General features: G+C 45.1%; 3 protein-coding genes across 6 annotated transcripts in view; 1 reads left to right on the top strand and 2 right to left on the bottom strand.

Moving 5' to 3' along the window:
• Nucleotides 1-1192, bottom strand: part of LOC143122920 (cystatin-M-like) — a 6314-nt gene extending 5122 nt beyond the window's left edge. The window contains exon 1 of the mRNA XM_076283931.1: nucleotides 1056-1192. The gene's annotated coding sequence lies outside the window, so the exon portion shown is untranslated. The remainder of the gene's footprint in view (nucleotides 1-1055) is intronic.
• A 56-nt stretch (nucleotides 1193-1248) lies between these two features.
• On the top strand, nucleotides 1249-9470 carry tmem267 (transmembrane protein 267). 3 transcript variants are annotated; one of them, XM_076283928.1, is made up of 4 exons: nucleotides 1249-1404; nucleotides 2262-2570; nucleotides 3655-4075; nucleotides 7066-9470. In XM_076283928.1, exons 3-4 carry the CDS (start codon nucleotides 3704-3706, stop codon nucleotides 7399-7401), a joined length of 708 nt encoding a protein of 235 aa, XP_076140043.1. In that variant the 5' UTR covers nucleotides 1249-1404; nucleotides 2262-2570; nucleotides 3655-3703; the 3' UTR covers nucleotides 7402-9470. The 3 variants fall into 3 exon arrangements, with proteins under 3 accessions (XP_076140043.1, XP_076140044.1, XP_076140042.1); XM_076283929.1 differs by having other exon boundaries at nucleotides 2262-2379; XM_076283927.1 differs by lacking the exon at nucleotides 2262-2570.
• A 1366-nt stretch (nucleotides 9471-10836) lies between these two features.
• Nucleotides 10837-15511, bottom strand: part of il11ra (interleukin 11 receptor subunit alpha) — a 39247-nt gene continuing 34572 nt past the window's right edge. For both annotated transcript variants that reach the window (XM_076283933.1, XM_076283932.1), the window contains exon 12: nucleotides 10837-14960. The gene's annotated coding sequence lies outside the window, so the exon portion shown is untranslated. The remainder of the gene's footprint in view (nucleotides 14961-15511) is intronic.

The raw sequence follows: 15511 nt of genomic DNA on the forward strand, positions 1-15511 counted from the left end.
TGCATCAAACCAAATGTCACTGCTTGAATAAATGAAACACATAGCCTACTGAACATGGGCATCGTCATAGTTCACGATGACAATGAAAACGTTTAGCCTACTTGGTTTCTGACAGAAATTACGTTTTGTGCCAACATATTGTAGAAACACAACCACGGCCTTTATTTGGTGAACGGAGGTGCAAATCATCTCCTTTACTTTCTTTATTATAAAGTCTACGATTCACTTTAACGTTTTGCCGTCGCCATTTACAAATATGCAATTTACCTTCGTTAGGCTATCATACTTTTTGCTTCGAATCGCAATTGAGTGCGCATTTAATGGAACATGCCACATGATTTCCGAGAGACTTTTAGACAGCCTCATTTCAGACTTCGCTAGTCTATAATTGCATTTGTTTATGTTGTAAGACGTGAAGAAATGAAGGACATCGGCAATAGCCAGGCTACTATATAGAAATACTTTGAAATTCCATTTGAGTCGGATCTGCTCCACCTTTCCACCAAGTTTTGCAGAAATTGTGCCCGTGTTTTTTTTTGCGATATTGTTGACAGAAACTATTTGTGTGGTGCAACCTGTTAAATATTAGTAGGCTAGATAAACTCCAACGTGCCAATTTAGGTTGAAACTAAACTATGGCACTTACGTTCAGCTTATAAATGTACAAATGTAATGAATTGTAATGTAGCCTAACTTGTTCAATGGGCTGAGGTGCAGTGGCTGCAGGACTAAAGCGAGTGAGAGATGCAAGAGTGGACAACAGCTCATGCGCTTGCTAGAGATTCATTATTTTTTTAAAGGGCCAGTACAAATGACCTCGCGGGCCGCCAATTGAAGAGCCCTGGCCTAATGCATGAAACTCTGATAATTTGTCAAAGATAGGCTATGACTTTTGGCTGACGAATTCATGAACATGAACTTCTCTGTTGTCATTGCAACTTTTATCAAACCACTTGGGCTTGTGGGGACCGCGGGCATTTCGAGCTTGTACAAAAGAAAGAGCAAGTGCCGGTTGTTACAGGGTTCGTATACGTTTATAAAAAAATATGTTTTACCTCACCAGTCGATACAGTAATCTTGAGGTGCGTGTCGGATCTGGGAGGTGACTATAGGGTTGGTTTTCTAGGCTCCTTCCTTCCTAGTGGTCTAGTGTGGGTGATGGTGCAGGCTGGGCGAGTATAGGCTGGACAGTGTTTGGTAGCCTACCCAAGACTGGCTTCGTCACATTGGCTTCGTCAGCTCTGGCTTCGCCATCTAGCGCTTCCGGACTAAGTGATTGGCAGCTCTCTTCTCCAATGATGCGTGAACAATAACAAGGAAGGAGGTTTTTCGTAACCGGCTGGGCTGGACAGTACACACACGCAGCCTACTCGAACACAGTGCAAGAATAAGCTACACAATGTGGTGAGTGGAAATATTTTTGAATTGGATCTGCGTTGTGTCCAATCCCGCGTTGTTGACATATTATGTGTGTTCTTCCTGCTGTGAGTCTGAAAATGCAATGCAATGACAAAGCTAGGTGGCTAAAACCGTCATAATTTGAAAGACATGCAGCCAATTTAGGCTAACGTTAGCTGAGCTCGCTAACATGTCATTGCTTACCAAGACGCCCATCATATTTTAATTTATGTCAGGTTGATAAAGACACGAATGTTAAGTATCCATCGCGGTATTATTACCACGCCTAAAACATAGTGAACATAGTGACAGAGATACCTGCATATTTTCGAGCTAGGAGTTGTTAAGTAGACATTTTTATTGGTTATTTGTTAGTGGTGTTGAATAATAATGGGCCATCTTGTGTTATACGTCTGTTGTCGTTTTCAAGACGTTGTAAACGTGTAGAATATGCATTCTAAACACGAATCGGACAAAAAGCTATGTGATGTGATGACCTATGTGAAAGGACTGCCGTATAGTCTTAACAGGATGCAACATTTACCTAACTGATGGTTGGTGTCAGAAGGGGATCCCGAGTGTTTGATATGATCTTTTTGCCTGTTTTACTTACTGACGTACTTCTCAATATTAATATTCACACAAGTGTGTATTACATTGATACACACACACACACACACATTTGATCTAGTTACTCATTCCTGCACAGCTAGGGTTTGTGTGGACTGTTGGTGGGTTGACCTCCCCTGAGTGAGTGTCCGGCCTCCTGATTCTTTTTTTTTTTTCTTCTGTGTGACGCTGCTTTCTTCTCCCGGCCCCCCTGTCAGTTTGTGTCTGACTCACACCACTGTTGTGATCCACAGAACCAGCGCGCCTATTGATGGTTGACACAGTTTCCTCCACCTCCTCCGCCACAACTGCCCACGTGAGCCACCACTGTTGTGGGCGGAGGGGTTCAAGCATGCAGAAATTGATTGTTGGGTATTTTTGAGCTCCCTCTATATTTGTCAGCTTTTGTCAGAGTCGACAAGAAGACACAGGCCTCTCCAGATCAAAAGCAAAGCACGCAATATGCAGTTTAGGCTGGCTGCATTGATTGGCACTGTCCAATCATCTGTGAAGCGATGTCTTTTCAAAGGCATTTGACACTATCGGCTGATCTGTTGGCTACAGTATGTCTGTTTTCCCAGCTTGTTTTATGCCTCATGGGTGTTAAGTCAGTGGGTGATTTTTATTTGATCTGGCAGTCAAAACACTATTTTGTCTAGTGTAAAATAAAGAAAGCAAAAATCTGTCAAAGAAGGTTAGGTCATGCCATGAACTAACCATTGTGGTCTTGTGGCATATCTTTTGATGTTTTAAGGCTGTTTGCTTTTTTCTTTGCCATATAGCACATACTGACTAGGGATGTAACGATTACCGGTATAATGGTAAACCGCGATTAAAATGTTGACGATAACAATTACCGTTTTCATTTCAAATATCATGATTATCACGGTTGATTACCGCGGTGTGGAAACCTTGTGTTTAATCCTTCCCAGCTTCATCCGAGCCTGCTTTTGACATACAGTAGGCCTGGTACAATGAAACAAAACTGGTACCCTACTGATTCTGTTGTCTAATTGATGGTTTTAACTACGATTCGTATTAGGCTACTCCTGATTTTAAAATGCGGAACTTTTTCACCGCAAAATGTGCACTGTATCATGTACAGTAGCCACTCTGCGTCTTTTTATGTTCGCGTCCACATTAAATCCATTCCCCTCACGTTATCAGGAGAATACAGTAGCCTAAAGTTTTATTTTGAACGCTTACTTTGGTCTCACTCATTGCATCAAAACAGAAATTATAGCAAACTCCAAGTTATGGTAGGATAAGTTAAGCTATAAGCACATAGCCAATTAAACATGAAGAAAAAAGTGAACGGGACACTTTTTGAAACTATTTCAGCTTGTTTAGGCCTATCAGTGCTTTCTGAACATACTTTTAGAAATACCGTGATAATACCGAAAACCGTGAGGTTAAATTTTCATACCGTTACATCCCTAATACTGACCATGGTATAGGTTAAAGTGTAAGCTGCAAACCAACCTTATTTGTTTTCTCACGAATCCTTTTGCTTCTCTCTATGTCTTTTTTTCTATCTTAGCCACATAGTGCAGTGCTGTTATCACCATGGTGAGAATACAAACTAACCTTGTTTGTTTTCTCACAGATCCTGTGTGTGTTTCTTTGTGTTTTTTTCTCCATCTCTAGCCACATAGCGCAGTGCTGACCCCTCCGTGGTAGCTGTGTGAGGTAAGCCATGCGGGGCTTTCACTCCAAGCTGGACGGGTCGTCTGCGGGCCTCACGGTGCCGCTGAGCCTGGCAGTAGAAACGGAGAAGGCCCAGGCGCTGCTGCAGACGTTCAGCACGGCATCCCTGTTGGCCAGCGCTGGACTCGGCCTCTTCTGCCCGCTGGCCGACCACGTGCTTCAGACGCCGTTCGTGCTGCAACACGTGTGGCTGCGCGCCCTGCTGGACAACGGAGTCCACGGCATCATCGGACTCTGGTCCTGGGCCATCGTCATCGGCCTGCGGAAGAAGAGTGACCTCTACGAGGTGGCCCTGGCCGGGTTCCTGGCCTCCGTCATTGACCTGGACCACTTCTACCTGGCTGGATCGCTGTCACTCAAAGTGAGTCCCTGGTTACCTGTGGCAGTTATTTGCATTGCATTCAAAGCCATATACTATCATTTCGCACAGAGGAGTGTATATGTTAAAAAAGGTCGGAGACTGCATCCATAAAGCAAAACCATACCTGATTCATTGTCACTCTCAAAGTGAGTTCCTGGTGACCAAGGGCGGTGGTAGCTTTTTGGGCTAACAGCACTCAGTAGCTAAAGAGCTGGGCTAGCAGCACACAGTATCCAAAGAGCTGGGCTAACAGCACGCAGTAGCTAAAGAGCTGGGCTAGCAGCACGCAGTATCTAAAGAGCTGGGCTAACAGCACGCAGTATCTAAAGAGCTGGGCTAGCAGCACACAGTAGCTAAAGAGCTGGGCTAGCAGCACGCAGTAGCTAAAGAGCTGGGCTAGCAGCACGCAGTATCTAAAGAGCTGGGCTAGCAGCATGAAAAGTTGTGGCCAATACCCAGAAAAGTTGTGGTTAGCAGCAGTGGAAACTCACATTGCATCCAAAGCCAATTACTGTATATCAGAGTACAGAGGAGCTTATGGCACAGAGCTGCCAACTCTCACACATTGAGAGTGAGATTCATTCATTTGATTGGCTCCATGTGCTCTTATAACAATTGAATGCGTAGGGGTTGGCCGCTCTGTTATGGTAATAAAAAAGCTGGGAACACTGCACCAATATAAAGTATAAACCTGATTCAAATTTAGTGTAATGGCTAATGAGCTGGGCTAGCATTCAGCAGCCAGACAAGTTGTGGATTCAATTTGCTGGCTGCCACCATTGTGCCCTTGAGCAGGGCACTTACCCCCGGGTTGCTCTGCTCTTGTAACTATTGACAAATGTAAGTCGCTTTGGATAAAAGCCTCAGCCAAATTCAAAGCTAATTACTGTATCAAAACACATAGGAGCTTTGGCTTAAAGGTTGGGCTAGAGATTGCACTGATATAAAAAAAATAAAGCCTACCTGATTCCTGATTTGCCATTATCTCCTTCAAGGTAGTATTCCACAACCGAAACATTAGGAGGAATGCAATAATTTGCTAGGTGAATACCACAAATAAGATTGTGACCAAATTTCAATAGGGTACAGTTTTTACTTTTATTGGTGCATTCTCTGAAGTTGTAGATCTATTTGATAGATAGACCAACGTAAATATTTTCCATGTGTGTGTCCTCCTTGGGTCTCCTGGAACTCGCTGGGCCAATAAGGCTGGGTGTTGGTAGGCTCTGGCATTATGGGTTGCGTACAGAAATGCTTAGGCTGTGTTAAAAGCTTGAAGGTTACAAACATTTTTTTTAGAAGTAAAGGAATACATTCTAGATTTTTGCAGCTTCTCATTTCATTAGGCAAACACACCTTGTCCTTGTTGGGCTAATTAAAAACAAATAAGTAACTTCACGCCTACTTATGCACAAAGGAACACAACTGCTGAATGAGCACTTAGAGCAGCTAACAGGTTCTAGTCACGTCACGTGTGTGTGTGTGTGTGTGTGTGTGTGTGTGTGTGTGTGTAGCATGACAAGACATCAACATTCCAACTCCGATGCAATCCAATTGATTTTCTGACATTTTTGTCAGATGTCTTGCAGTGTTAACTCAGCGATCACGTCCGATTGAAACGTGCAATGTGAATTGGTGAATGATTGGTTAGTATAGGTATATTATTACATATCTAGATCATCATAGATTAGTATTTACATCTGTAGTGTGAGAGTCTCTGCCGCAGCCTGTGTTTAAAGATCCACCCTGATGATCCACCCTCTCTTGATGGAAACTAATGGCTTATTAATTACTGGCCCTGTCACTCACTGCCACAGTGTTCCCAAAACACGGCACAAGTCCTCAGCCCAAAGTGATTCATCACACATGTTTTTTTGTGTTTTTTTTTTTTGTGCGTAATGGCAGTCAGGCCATCAGTGCACATAAAGCCAAATGTCTGTGGAGGGAGTTGGTGTGGAGGGTGAGTGGAGTCTTGGATGATGAATCTGTCCAGTGTTTTTCCTCTCTCTGGTTCTCACTCCCTCCTGTTGTCTCTATCAGGGTAATGAAAGCTCCATCGCCCTCTCCCAAGGGCCTTAATCGCTGTATCTTATCTGTGTGTGGGAGCAATGGGCCAGCCGGCCAGCTTACGGTGGCGCCCCTCTCACCACACAAAAGATCCACGGCTTCCTCGATCTGCAGTTATCAGTCAACAGGGCCACAGAGAGCACCCCAACGCCAGCGACACCAGAGCAATTACCCTCCCTTTGTTAGGGCCGTCCATATGGGGACTGATTTGTGTGTGTGCGTGTGTGTGTCTTGGCCTACACACTGGCTTCAGTGATCTCGGCACAGGGCTACATTAACTGTGGCCATCTGGACGAGACTCTCGCTAGTGAAGACTCTCGCTAGATTTCCATTGAGTGTTATTATCTCCTCATCTTTTAGGTGAAACTCACCTGTTTTGTGGTGGGGAGGGTGTCGGCCATGGACTATTTATGGCCATTAAAGCATTATGAAAAGTCTGTTTTTATGTAAAAATGTAACCGTTCAATTTATTTTAATCCACTCTTTGTTCTCTTTAATGGCTTTGTGTTTGGTGTCTATGTTCTCAAGCTAAGCTAAATTGTGTATGCTGGACTGCAAGGTAGAGCTGTTGGTAATATGTTGGTAAAGTTGTTGTGTACAATTGGTGTTGTATGTGTGTACGTTAAAGTTGTAAATTGAACGTGTGTGTGTGTGTGTGTGTGTGTGTACACGCTTGCGGCATGTGTGTGTGTGAATGCGTGCGGCGTATTTGTGTGTGTGTGTGTGTGTGTGTGTGAGAACGCGCGTGATGTGTGTGTGAACGCGTGCGGTGTGTGTGTGTGTGTGAACGTGTGCGGGGTGTGTGTGTGTGTGAACGCGTGCGGTGTGTGTGTGTGTGAATGCGTGCGGTGTGTGTGTGAATGTGTGCGGTGTGTGTGTGTGTGTGTGAACGTGTGCGGTGTGTGTGTGTGTGTGTTCCTCAGGCTGCGCTGAACCTGCCCCACCGGCCGCCGCTGCACTGCTCGACGCTGATCCCGGCGCTCTGCTTCTCCCTGCGGCTGCTGATGTGGCTGCTGCGTCTGAAGGACTCGTGGTGCTCGCTGCCCTGGATGCTCTTCGTGGCGCTGGCCTCGCACCACGTGCGCGACGGCACGCGCCACGGCCTGTGGCTCTGGCCGCTCGGACACACGGCGCCCATCTCCCACTGGCTCTACGTCAGCATCACCGCCACGCTGCCCCACCTGTGCTCCGTGCTCATGTACCTGACCGGCACGCGCGACATGATCTCCACCAAACACGGCGTCGCCATCGACGTCTGACAAGAGTGTTGCGCGCACACACACACACACACACACACACACACACACACACACACACACACACACACACACACACACACACACACACACACATTCTGATGTTGGAGTTAGAGTTGGGGGGGGGGGTGGACAGAGCAGGTGAGAAAATGATGTGCGATAAGAAAAACACACACACACACACACACACACACTGATGTCGTGTGAGCGTGGGGGCGTGAAGACAGCAGATGATAAAATGATTGTCAGATAAGAAACACAAGCATCTACACACACACACACAGACACAACCCATCTCCCAGAAAGGACAGAGGGGCCGAGATCTCCAATTGGAGAAGAGGGTTTTGTACATTATAGACGCTGTCACACACACACACAAACCCAGGTCCACAAATATGACGTGTGAGAGGTGGTCAGTGGAGTGGGGATACACAAAGCAGAAGGGACAGAGGGGCCGAGATCTCCGATTGGAAAAGAGGGCCTGTACATTATAGACGCTGTCACACACACTCACACACATGCATTCACGTGTGCTCTCTCATGCCCATAGACTTTATGGACGAATGAGACAGAGCAGCGTACCTGCATTCATTTCCAGGGACCGTTACACCTGGCCAACGATGCCTCCCCCCCCCTCCCCTCCTCCTTCCTTTCTCTCTTCCCCCCCTCTCCCTCCTCCCCCCCCTCCCTCTCTTCTCTCTAAGCCTCTCAGTGGAAGTGGACTTTCTCTCTTTTAAACAACAAAAAAAGCTTTTTTCCCCTGCTGTAGACCATCTCGTTAAGATGGCCTTTCCTCCTCTTGTGTCTTTGGCTGCTGTTGACTTCACAGCTGGTCTGGACTGTTCTCTGTACGTATTTGTACGTGACGTTGGCTCTTTTAAAATCTTTCTCCATTCCTTAAACTTTTGGAGCTCCAAAGCAGCAAAGCAGAAGTAGCGTTGCATTCTTCATCTCTAGCTAATGACCCTGAATCCCTGAATGGACTGGCCTCGGTGTGCCCAGACTAGAGGTGTAAGTCCAGTTTCAGAAAGTAAAGTAAAAGAATGAACACATTCCCTGTGTTCCCTAAAGGTTCTCTGAAGGTAATACCGGTACCTTTAGGGAACGTTCTGGGAAGGTTCCCTAAAGGTATTACCTGCAGATAATCTTTAGGGAACGTTCCCTAAAGGTATGTGTTTGCTGGGCAACCACTCACTAAATTATCTGATTCTAATTAGTACAACACCTCAGCCAGGTAAATCAGCTAATTAGTGAAATTACCTGTGTTAAGCACACAGGTAGAACTAACACATGGTAGGACTTTTACTTCCTGAAACCGGACTTTAACACCTCTGGCCCAGACAAGGCTGTTTTGTGGAGTAAAGTGTAAATACCTGCAGTACCGATCGGAGGTGCTGTTGCTGGTGGAGAAGACTTTAGGTGGGTGAGGTCCAGTCTCTTAGTGCTTTGTTTGCTGTCCTCAGGCCAGGTTAAGGGGAGCCATTTTAGTGCACCTGTCATCTTTTAATAGGCAGTTTTTTATTCATCGTCTCCAGGGTGCTGCTCAAAGTAGTGTCAGTGTAATTGGCTGTGTGTGTGTGTGTGTGTGTGTGTGTGTGGCGAAGTCATACCGTAACTCAATTCATTAAGAAGACGGGGACGCAGCCAATATTTCCACAGGCGAACGGTGTTGTCTGTGCCAGTGGTTGGGGGTGTGGGAGTACTCCATAATTGTTTATGTTTGGTCCATTTGAGTTCTGGAAGGAGCTGTGATGGGGAGTTACAAAACTACAACGTGCAGGGAGAGCGCCGCAACCACTGTCCTTGCTGTTCTCTGTTTCACCTGCAGAGGGAGCTAGTCAATCACCGCTGTGTATAAGCAGCTGTCTTTGGGCAATTTCACTTTCAGTTTGAAGTGCTATTCTTTTGTATCTGTGTATTTTGTAGTATTTTAACTTATTATTTGCATTTTGCACACCTGTCACCATACTTGAACTTATTTTTTAATTTAAAGCTTTAATTTATTTTATAATATACAGGTATGAATAGTTATTGTAATGGAATAATTGTAAGTCACTATTATTATTTTTTTCTTAAATAAATTTCACCCCTTGAATGTGGATTTGTTGATTCTCTTTGTAATAATATTCCCTGCAGATTTCATTTCCTGTTAGATTGAGTGGTGTTAGAATTCTCTTCTAATTCTATATGGAAGTAGAACTGTTCTGAACTCCGGGACACTTGTGTAGTTATGTGGGTTGTGCCCTTGACAGAGGCCCCTCGGGTCCTGTCACATGGATCTGAGGCCTGCAGGCTGACATCATTAACAGTAACCCACCCCCTCTGAACCAGTTTGGGAGTCTTCTCTTCACTTCCCCCTAATGAGGAAATGACTTCGTAATCTGGACCAAACGTCTAGACAAAAGGGCCTCAGTCATGGGGAATATTTTTAAAACAGTAGTGAAAGGGTTTGAAATGTTAGAAATGTCTCTGAAAAAGAAGAGAGCGCGTACAAGTGTGACCATGTGGGATTATTTCCCTTTCCTCAGAGTTGTGTCTGTGACCAACATTCGCCCCAGGCACCCCACCCCCCGCCCCCCCTATTATGCCACCGGAAATGGGACACACACTAGTCTTCCTTTGGCGGTGCTAAACCTCACAACTCCAGCCATCCCATGTCTCACACACACACACAGCTCCTCATTCAGAAATTACTCAAACTGATTTAAGACATTTTATTGAAAATATTTCTGTAGTTCCTTTCTGGCGTGTGACCAAAGCACAAAACCAAACCCACATTGGACACACAGAAGTAGAAATCAACAGTCTTCCTCAGTCCTGCCTTTAATTTCTACTTGTGTTGTTGCCAAGGCACTCCATGTAGACTGTTTAATGGAGAACTGTCAGGATCATCAACTGCTGGACTAGGGCCATTGGCACAATCAACTTATGCTGGCCATTCAGCAGGGTCAGTATTCTCTGCTCTTGCGTCGAGAGCAGGAGAGAAAGGGTCAGATATGAAACACACTCAAACCCAGGTACACAAACATGACGTGTTGTCAGTGGGGGGAGGAGGGCTTGTACATTATAGACACACACAAGTGTATTCACTTACGTCGAGTCAAGTTGAGTCCCTTCACCTCCCCTCCTCTCCCAGGGGCAGCAGCTGTGTCTGCTTTTGTGTCATAAAGCTCAATGGTCCGCATTCTTATCCTGGACTGTATTCCTGCCAGTTAAGCATTCACGCCCAATCAAACCCAGCCCCAACACTGGGCTTCCGATCTATCAAAACCACTCGTCAATAACACTTTCTCCCTCTTAAGAGAAGCCGACAGGATACAGCACACCAAGAGTTCTGTCTGCCATATTGTAAGCTTCAGTAATTAATAACAGTTCAAGAAGAATCAAAAAAGATGTCTCTTAGCCAAGTGCTTACGAAAGAAACAACAAAAGGCATACTGTGATAAAATATCTTTATTTCACAAAAAAATACAGTCAAAATAACAAATCAGCTTATTGTGTTGAACAGAAAAAGTAAAAGATTCTATGTACAGTACTTTAGTCGTGGACTTGCTTTTCTACTGCTAAACAACGCCAGTAGTCCACGGTCGAACTTCACCTTTAAGGTAAAGTAACTGGAGACAAACAACTTTGGTGCCATAGGCAGACCAACAGAACAGGAGTCCTGCGGCAGACTGAGTGCAAAAGCCAATTCTTCTCATTCCAACGGCTCACAATCTGGACGTTGGACTCATGAGGAGTTTCAGGAAAAGGTTGGGATCATTCGGGGAGAAAAACATCAAAATATAAATGGGAAATCCCCCCCCAAAAAAACACATTATCACTGTTGTCAGTGTTAGTGAAGTCTTTTTGGCAACCACAGAAACTAAAACTACACACCTGGATTAGAGCGTGGGGCCAAATTCCGCTTGGTGTAACTAATTTAGACTCCAACTTGTTCAAACCTGTTTCAATGGAGTCTCAGTCTCCAGTAACCCAGACTGGAAGGGGCCACATTTTGTTTTAGGGAACAACATGGTTGTTTAGGGAGCACATTGTTGCTCTCCCACTCGCTTATTTCATGAGCTCAGATGTTGCTTTCATAAGTCAGACAATGGAAATGGCACCAAAACAATGCATGCATTTGGAACACTGTAGCTCAACTGGGATTAAATGACAACAGAAAACATCCAAATGACGGGTTACGCAAACGCTTTATAAGAAACTATAAAAGTGTGGGGAGAATGGTGGCTCTATATTGTTCCGCCCTGCGGGAGTACCCTCTGCTAGGTGAAATGACACACACACACACGCAAATGAGCACACACACACACACACACACACACACAAACATAAACACACACACACACAGTCTGTTCTTCCACAATATAAGAATTTTGCTGGCTCAATATGACACACCAACACTGGCTCATACACTAACCACGTGACACATCCATCCCACAGGACAACACCATCGAGCTCCCAAACACTCAGACCGTCCACTTACATGTAGCTCTGCCAAACATTTCACCCACGCAGGGGGACACGCTAAAAAAAAACACACAGCGTAAACCCAGAACACCATAGTGTGCCCCAAGCCCCAGCCATCTTTATGCATTAACTTACACTTTTAGTGTCCTTCAGTCCATACATGTACAAAAAGGAAATAGATATCTGAATCTTCTACCTCACGTCCTGTCCAACATCAGAGAACAAAATAAAAAGGGCACACTCGGTGGCAAAAGCAACAACAACAACAAAAGAACTCAACTTCAGTGAATACTGAGCTGCCAACATCCCCTCCATCACACAGCTCTGCTGCACAAAGCTCTTCATTTTTGGAGTTTCACTAATAAAAAATCAGTCCTGGAGTCCAACGGTCACAAACACTGACTGCTGCCTTTTTTTTACTAGTTAAAGGGACACCAGGCAAGCCTGATGCTTTTTCTCTACAAAACTCCCCCTCGCTCGGTCTGAAGTGGGATATTCTTCCTACAGGCAGTAGGGGCGGGCGAGAGAGCCTTCATTCGCCCCGTAATGAGTCATTTAACCATATACCGACTTACGAAGATGATTAATTAACACGAAAACGTTGCCTGGTGTCCCTTTAACAGAGTACGTCAGTAAGTAAGAACACTAAAGAGAACACAAGGTCAGCAGCTCATGGAGGACACAGGGTAGAGTAAACATCCTCTCTATCTGACCAGCTGCACCCGTCAAGGCTGCAGAAACAAAGACATAAAACCAGAAACGCGACACAACGCAGCTCCACAAACTCCTGATTGCAGATCAGTCATCGACATGCATGGGGCAGCCTTCAGTCAGCAGTCTTCGCTTGGGCATCAAAGAGCTGAGGTGTTACAAACGTGATGGACAACCAACGAGAATTTAACAGAAAATGCAGCAGGGGAGTTTTGAACATTCCAACAAAATATTCTATTCAGCAACCATGTAAGGTTGTAAAATGCCATGATGAATTCAATAAACCCAGATATTCTTTAGAACGTTCCTTTTCCAACATTCTCGTCACACCGGTGTGACGGTACCGGCTGAAGGGTTAAACTTGCTGAGCCTTTTGATGAGATGTGAACCTTTATCCTGATGGCACTCTGGAGGTTTGCTGCACTTGAAATGCAAGAGGACTGTTGCAATCAGAAATGTGAGAGAGGACCACTGTCACCATGTCCAGGGTGGAATGAATGGCATAAGACCCTGTCTGTTACACGTCTGGGCATGGTTGTGTTGTGCCCAATACAACCATACAGAATCGGGCAAGGCACAGACTTGGGTTCGGGTTAACTCGAGCTCTGGCCCATAGAAAGTACTGTCTGCACAAGGCCAGGTCTAGCGTGTCTGCAGAGAGTCTAGCCTGGTGTCCATAGTGACCGGTCTGCAAAGGGTCGTTTGGGTAGAGTACGCAAACAGCACAAAGAGAGACCAAATCCCCAACAACATTATTGATTTCTTGAAGTACAGGTCTTAAAGATAATAGTCTAAACAAAAAACAAAGTAATGGGGATATACTGTACATATACTATGAGCTTTATGTCACTGGGGATGACGTACAAATATATTTATATTTATATATATTTCATGAAGACCTTTATACAAGAGGGATATATCGTATAGACAAACATCTTATTTGAATGGTTAATATACATTTTTTTGCAAGGTACAGGCTTCAGTAAAACTAACTGCCATTAGCTTGAAAGAGTGAAGAGAGAAGCATTTAACAAGCTCAATCCCAGACGATAGTCCAAGATTCTTATAAAATCACACACACACACACGTTGCATAAATGTCAACACAAATACATTCACCTGATTGAGTAACAGGAGGGGGGAGCTTTGTGTGTCGGGGATCCAGACAAGGCACGACTGACTGAGGGCAGTGAAGCTCAGCAACGGCAACGCCCGCAGAGGACCAATCAGGGTCCTAAGTTCTACTCTTTTCTGCTGTCCGCCCACACGGCCATCACGGGCAGACAGCGACTCGGACCCAGCTGTGACACTGGGCCGCATGCCGTCATGGCGGAGCTTACTGGGAATGATGGAGACCCTTCAGACGGGCGCCGACGGAGCAAGAGCAGAACGTTTCTGGATGGGGAAATGGATGGATGGATGGGTGGATGGGTGGATGGCATTGAACGTTGATTAGAGAAAACAAACAAACAAAAAAAACAAAACAATGGATGGTTTGTTTTTTGTATGTCCACAAAAACTTGCTTGCTGTTTCATACAGAGTCTGAATGTATAGCTGTTGGGTTCGCTCCTAACACCAGGAACTAAAACAATTTTAAATTTAAATGTAAAATTAAAAAATGTTGACCGTACATCCCAGTAGAGTTTGTCACTGAGTAACGGTGGTATTGCAAAGTTTGCAAGTCCTTGTTTTCTGAAGGCACGGTTGAAATGTAAAAACATACGCATCGCCACCTCCTCCTCCTCCTCTTCCTCCTCTTCCTCCTCCTCACGTAGCAGCAGTAGTAGCCGTCAGGTGAAACACATTGTCTGGAAATGCGGAGAATGCCAACCTATCCATAATGCCCAAATTCACTGCCTTCGCATGTGACGGACAGGCAAGCTTTATTCACAGCATTCCAAAAGAGAATGAGAGAGAGAGAGAAAGAGAGAGAGCGTGAGGTTGTGTTGAGTAAAACAGAGGTCCTCTAAGGGAAAGGCAGTGCTGGAAATGTGTGCTCATGAGTTTTGAACTGGGCTGGGTTGTGATTGTCCAAGTGAAAAAGCGATCCTTTGTCTTTTTACGGTTTCTCTGTTTGCTTGAGTGTGTGTGTGTGTGTGTGTGTGTGTGTGTGTGTGTGTGTGTGTGTGTGTGTGTGTGTGTGTGTGTGTGTGTGTGTGTGTGTGTGTGTGTGTATGTGTGTGTGTGTATGCTACATGGTCTGTATTCACAGTTCCAAGGGTCTGCGTCTCGGAACCAACCCTTGTGAGCACCAACAGGAGACAGGTGAATTGTGGGATACTGGAGCCGTATTAGCACTGCAGTATAGCAGTCGACAGGATTCCGTTTGAGGAAGCCCTATGAGGGCTAACAAGGAACAAGGACTCCGCCAACCTCGCTATCTGTGAGCAGAGGAGAGGGAGAGAGGAAAGGAGGGGAGGGGAGAAGAAAAGGAAGAGGAAAGGACAGAAGAAAGGTGGCATGGGGAGATAAGACGAAAAGATGAGGGGAGGGAGAGAGAGAAGAAAAGAGAAGAAAAGAAAGGAAAAGTGAGGAATGGAGAGAAGAAGAGAAGAGAGGATGATGGGTTATTTGTCATATTTAATTATTACTGTATGTGACAGACTGGGAGAGATTACAGAGTTGAAAATGAATATGCAGCGAGCCAACATCTTCCTGGCAGATGCAGCGATGTTGTTTACAGACAGCTGTTTACGCTTTGGGAGGGGAACACAGACGCCAATCTTGTTTGTAATAATCCGAGGAGAGAAGAACCACATGGCTAATTTAATGTGGGAACACAGATAGCAGCTAACCGCTAAAGGAGCACGAACTAAAGGCCGGCAATCATGCTGGGAGTGAGATTCTATGAAGGCACTAATGTTACAAACACATGCCTTTTCATAAACACTTTGAGAAAAAAGACTAATGTTACAAAAACATGCCTTTTCAT

Source organism: Alosa pseudoharengus, unplaced genomic scaffold (genome assembly GCF_046254945.1).
Source record: "Alosa pseudoharengus isolate Yale_2024_CS ecotype anadromous, Long Island Sound unplaced genomic scaffold, YU_APseudo_1.1 YU_APseudo_1.1_scf_14, whole genome shotgun sequence".
NCBI classification, from domain to species: domain Eukaryota; kingdom Metazoa; phylum Chordata; class Actinopteri; order Clupeiformes; family Clupeidae; genus Alosa; species Alosa pseudoharengus.

Bases quoted from the DNA above. Each gene is read 5' to 3' on its own strand.
- tmem267 (XM_076283928.1), top strand. From the start codon at position 3,704: ATGCGGGGCTTTCACTCCAAGCTGGACGGGTCGTCTGCGGGCCTCACG. The intron at 4,076-7,065 runs GTGAGTCCCTGG...TGTGTTCCTCAG, and splicing joins CTGGATCGCTGTCACTCAAA to GCTGCGCTGAACCTGCCCCA.